Here is a 6000-nt window from a genome sequence, read left to right as displayed (position 1 = left end):
GACCTTGTAGACTAGTCGAATGAATGATCTCCTCCACGGTGAAATAAACCCACATGCTGGCTGTAAATTATCCACTTAACCCCCTGAGGACAGGCAGGAGAGGAACATAGACAGACTGCAGCTGGGGAGTTATTACCACCTATTAGTCATCATTTCTAAGCAGGAGCAGCTCACACAGCCAACAAACTTGGTAAAGTAAACAAAGTCAAACATGACTTGCAGAACCAGGATTTCTTCTCATATGCAGGAAGATGGGGAGATTTCATTTCTTCTAAATCGCGTTGACTTGTTTAGTTTAGAGAAACTCCTGCACAATAATCTCACCTTTTAGTGGCCTGCAAGGTCATTTAAGCTTCAGATCCATCAAAATATTAATCCCCCCAGACCTCCTAAAGGGCTTTATTTATGCTTTATTGCAGCTCTGGAGGAGCTTTAACTCAGAACAAATTAACTCGGAAGCCACCTGGGGACCATAACCTGCAGCTTTAACTCTTCCTTGGATGCATGTGGCTCAACTGACGATTCCTAAAGTTCACACTGAGGATTTCTATTATCCTTGCAGGGTTTTTAATGCGAAACCTGCCAGGAAATCCAGCTAAATTCAGCTTTTTTCTCTGCATGCAAGGCTTTATTTCCACCTCTGTGAGTGGAGGGTTAGAGTTTAGCTTACCCAGCTGATTTCCTGTGAAAGTGTATGGATGGTACGCTCACTGTATAGTCACATCCTCAACAGCATACCTCCTCCTCTCCCTCTTTCCCACCCCTACACTTGTAATCGAGCCATGCAGCATTGATTTTCTCCTCCTCACCGCAAAGCCAAAATGCACACGACCATCTCATCCTTTCTGGTTTGTCAGATTTGTTGCCTGAAATGTGAGGAGTGACGCGGTGTTGGTTTCCCACCTGGAGTCAGAGCTGAAGGACGTTTATAACGGTGCAGCGACAGCGGCGTGGTCAGAGTTCAGCCGGTTTAACTCCTGCAGTTGTGAGCAACGGTCTGAGAAGTGAAACCTTTACCAGGATCCAAACAAACGGTTCTGAACAGGTTGAGAAGCTGCTGCTGACTCTGGACTTGCAGATAAAGGCACATTTAGAGCTAAATGGGATTAAACGACAGCAGCCCGGGTGCCATGCGGAACGGTCGTGGCCTTTCGGACCAGTGGGCCGAGTCGGTGGTGGTCCGGCCTCGAACCACAGAGCGCCACATCACGGTGCACAAGCGTCTGGTGCTAGGCTTCGCCCTGTCCATCCTCACCCTCATCGTTGTCACTGCGGTTGCCGTGGTGCTCAGCATCCGCTTTGAAGACTGCGACGAGCGAGATCGCACCAGAGCGAGCGGGGAGATGGGTTCCAGAGGGTCGGGAAAGTTGAACGGGAGCAGAGGGGAGAGGACGGGGGAGCGAGGGGACGAGGAGGCCGCCCAGCCATGGAGAAACTCCCGCCTGCCGGGTTCGGTGAGACCGCGCCATTACGACCTGCGGCTCGCCGTCTACATGGACAACTTCACCTTTTCCGGAGAGGTCAGCATTGAGCTGGAGTGTGTCAACGCCACCAGGTTCATCGTGCTGCACGCCGACCGCCTTGAGGTACGTTGGCACGACTGGTTGTAGGTAAACTATTACCTGTGGTGTGTTTATAGAATCGGGCCGGATCGGTAAGATGAACGTACAAAATGCATTTACAGAGAACCTGTAGATTTTGCAACATTTGACGAACTCTCTGGGGGTCTTTAGGGTCTCAGAGTAGCAGGCAGAGGCAGGAAAACAAAAAACGATCCTTGGAAAATGTCATTTCTTCTCAGAGATCAGAAATCTCCTTTTCAAGAGGGACCTGGCCGAGAAGGCAGGACGGCCACAGCTGCTAGAGTACCGTCTAACTGGCATGTGGATGTATGTGCACAGATTTATGGAAAATCTTCCAATGACGGACTCGATGCAAAACTTGACCCAAACAGCCTTGAGGGCAGAGAGGACCATGAGCTTTGCACCAGCAGGTCTTGCCAGTTTGCTTTTCACATCGACAAGAATCACATTTGAAACATTTTTATTCCATCTGCTCTGCGGGAATACGTCTACCGCGGCGATTATGTGGAATATTTTATCTGTAAATTGGGAATATTGATGAATAACTGCAAAACAAAAACCTGTGGGATCCAGTTTGATTGGAAAGTTTGGACTTTTCCCGTTTTTGTATCGACCTTTTAGCTTCAGTTCCCTCCAAACCAAGGGTCTAAAGTCGTTCCTCAAGGTTGCTATCATGCAGGTTTTCAGTGTATCCCTGCTCCAACAAACCTGGCTGCAATTGAATGGATCCAACAGCTGCTGAAGTTCTGCACTATGACTGATTAGTTTCAGTCAGGTGTGTTGGAGCAGGGTAACATGGAAAACCTGCAGGATTGTGGCCCTCGAGGACCGGAGCTGAACACCCCTGCTCAAAGCCAAACGGACCCGTTCGGACCTCTGTGTTAAACTCATGATCACACAAGACTTAAGTGTTGCTGCAACAATCAGGAAATATGATGCAACAAGACTCCTAGAAACGTTCTCAGATCCGTCGATCTAGTTTTGTGCTTTTGGGAACCGAAACGTTTTCGTTTTAGTGTTTGTATGTAAGTGTGTTTCCAAATGAGATTTAAAAATATCACCTGCAGGATGGTCTCATGTGCAGAGGAAGGTTGTTCCATCACCTCTCATTTCCGTCGTGGTTTAGGACTCACCAGCAACACCTGGTCAGCTGACCATGGCAGCGAGAACGGGTGTAGGGGTGCAGCAAGTTGGACAAATATACGCATAAAAACAAATAAAAGAACTGGAAACCAATGCAATGAGGCAAACAGGGGAGTTTTGTTTCCTTGTACCGGTGAGAAAAACCGGCTGCGTTTACAGGAACTGAAGGCGTTTTATACAGCTTAGTCCAATTCAGGGTTGCAGGGAAGCTGGCTTTGCCGTTAGCAGGCCGAGGCAGGGTGCACCCTGGACACTCTGGACAGGTCGCCAATATCCATCACAGGTCCAACACACAGAGACAAGCATTCACACTGACCACGCTCTCCTAGGAAGGATTTAATGCACAGATTAGTTGACTGAACCTTGAGACGGTGGGTGGGAGCAAGACCACCTGGAGAGAAGCTATGCATTTTGAGAAAACCGCTGTTGGAACCTTCCTGCTTGTCTGAAGCAGCTTCCATGTAGCTGTGAGGATCACAGCCCCGTGCAGCCCAGCGTGACAGGGAGCCCCAGTTATTCCCTGTTATGAGAGTCATCCAACTGGGAGGTTACAAAGTGCTGACTCCAAGTCCTGCCTAGAACAGAAGGGTCTGACATCCACGCCATTAACACTCGCTTCAAACCCACCAGCATCTGCTCGCACGCCCAAGTTGCTGACGACAGACTTCAGCAGTTTTCTGCAGATCTAAAAGCAGGCGGGAATTGGACTCTTGGCACTTTATGCCAGTCGTTCCTTTTAGGACAGTTTCAGTAGGTTGCATCAGGAGTGGTTTTAGTGACGGGCCTCGCACACGGCTGTCAGTCAGCAGATCAGACTCCATCAGTCGTAACCAAACAGCTGATGCAAACGGAGTTAAAGACATCTCATCAGGAAAGGGAAGCTTGATGCGTACAGTCAGATTAGAGGTTCCTTCTTAGGCTTCGTGGTGAGTCCCATTAATAAAACCGCAGATGCAAGATGACACTTTTTGTCCATTTCGTGCTGCCATTAGTCCATTTGAATCCCTGTTTCACTCAGAAAACATGCCGATGGGCCTCAAAGTTACTGGACCTTTGTTTTTTTTTTTTCTTTCAAACAAAGTTTTCAGCAGATTCCACGACGTTGATGCGAACAGAAGCTCGCTGACATGCAGACGGCTGGTTCTGGCAAATGAAGAGAAGGTGGAGCAAATGGTGATTAACAACCTGGAAGTCATTCTGAAAATGCTTTTCTTTTACCTTTTATTCAATTTTTTTTATATGATTTCAGAATAAAATAAGAAGTCTGTATTTTATTTGACATGCTGAGAAGTAGCGCAGCGGAGAGTCCGTTCGGGTCGGTTCTGAGAGCTTACCGTTGGCCTAGCACTCAAGGTTCAGGCTGTGATTACAAACAGAGCGTTTACAGAGACACATCCACTTTGGAGACCCCGTCAAGGGGACTCGAAGCTCGTGTTGACCCAGTGGTCTGGTTTAGCAGTCTTTATTTGCAGCCCATAAGAAGGTTCATCAACGGTGAAAGCAGATCGGATTTTGCTAAATCCAAATGAAGAAATCTTCTGTGTACCCTCCGTATCATAAACACCCTTTGTGTTGGAGAATCCAGCATCAGAGCATGCAGGATGATGCTCTGGCTGCCTTTCCAAAGGGAACATTGTGGCATGAAGCTCCTCTTGATGCTCGAGTATCTGTCTTTATTCGGTTTATTACAGTGTTACACGTTGATGCTTCATCCTGACGAGGAAACGGGAAAGTTAGAACCACATGAAAGCAACAGCAGAAAAACCAGACAAAAGACAACGTCCTGCAGCCTCTGCAGGAAAACAAAGCACACAATCATCAGGAGCACCCATTAAAGAGGTTTTATCTCACTCAGGGTTTTCCTGGTTAAATAAAAGAAAAGGTGATAACTTGAGTATTTTTATCCAGTTTTATAATAACTGTGATTCATGTAAATAAGAGCCAGGAAGGGGAGTGTGAGAAGATACTAGAACCCAGTGTGTGTCAGTCAGTCAGAAACATCACAGGATGTTTGCTTCTGTGGCTTTAATATCTAGTTAAAGATTGAAGTATAGAAAACTAGAAAATTCGAAGCTGAATTTATTTAAAGTTGATATATATGAGCCATTTCAACCTAATCAACATTAATCTTGCATTAAATCTGGTGTAAATGCTCCATACATCTGAGGTGATGGTGCAACACGAGCTGTCAATCAGCTTCCACCTATTTATATGGAGCTAAACTCCTCAGCCCGTGACATCCTCCATCCCTGCCTGTTGATGGAGACTAATCCAGTCAGAATTCCTCGTTTGCATCCAGAGGTCTGATCTGTGTTGAAAACAACCCAAACAAAGCATGTTTATTTCCAGATTTGGCCTCAGAGGTTTCTTTAACGAGGCTAATTAGCCGCCAAAGTTGCTGCTTCAGCCCAAATCCTGACATGAGCATGCGGTAGAAGAAACCCTCAGAGCAACACGGCTTTTTCATGCCGGTCATCTGGGCTAGTGTGAAAGATGGATAAATCTGTTTAATTTAGGTAGAGGCCAATTAAACGCCCTGCAGCCTCCTTTGTGTTTCCGTCTGAGCACGCTGTGAATTTCGAGGTGTTGTTTGGGCGGCAGGCAGGTCTCCTAAGGTATCCTCACAGTTAATGCATTATGAAAAGGAAAAATTGTCAAGAAGCCGGAGCCCAGAAACCAGAAAGATGTGTAAAAATAGACGCAGCTGGGAGAGAAAAGGAAATATTTTTTTCCACACTTAGATCTTTGGTTTTTCTTCAATCAATCTAAAGAAGAAAAGACTCGTTTCATAAGAATATTGAAGATTTCTGCAGACTTTTCTAAACGCCGCCCGTTCTTCGACCGATGTCAGTGATAATGAACATGCAGGAGAGAATTTCCTCTGCTAATTTATGCTTCCTTCAGTCTGGTTCTTCCGTCCTGCGGCTCTGAGCGTTGGATGTTCCAGCCCCTTAAATCACGGAGGAGAAAGGGAGACGAGGAGCTGAGGGAGGAATCTACGCTGACGTTTTTAATACCACTTCAATTTTCATGTCTTCATCGATCGGTCAGCTGATCTGATAGGACTGTAAAAGTGCATCTGGACTGCAGGGATGCAGCTTTTCTGCACTAATGTTGCCCCTCATAACAGTTTTATCTCCTTTTCTTCTGGTTTGGCCATTGGTTCATTGGAGAGATGAATAAAACCACAACAGTTTCACAGTTAAAACTATTCAAGCTGAGCCTGGAATATTTGCTACTGAATAAAACAAGCGGGCCTGATTTGAGCTGAGTG

General features: G+C 46.4%; 1 protein-coding gene across 1 annotated transcript in view; it reads left to right on the top strand.

Moving 5' to 3' along the window:
- Positions 1–1100: 1100 nt before the first annotated feature.
- Positions 1101–6000, top strand: part of LOC306773307 (thyrotropin-releasing hormone-degrading ectoenzyme-like) — a gene marked incomplete at both ends in the record, with an annotated part of 278364 nt that continues 273464 nt past the window's right edge. Inside the window, one exon of the mRNA XM_079263095.1 lies at positions 1101–1586. Within this exon, the coding sequence (XP_079119221.1) occupies positions 1101–1586 (486 nt within the window). The remainder of the gene's footprint in view (positions 1587–6000) is intronic.

The sequence above is a fragment of the Telmatherina bonti genome (genome assembly GCF_933228915.1).
Source record: "Telmatherina bonti genome assembly, chromosome: 23".
NCBI lineage: Eukaryota > Metazoa > Chordata > Actinopteri > Atheriniformes > Telmatherinidae > Telmatherina > Telmatherina bonti.
The sequence above is the reverse complement of the archived record's forward strand: the minus strand, read 5'-3'. Positions and strand labels throughout refer to the sequence as shown.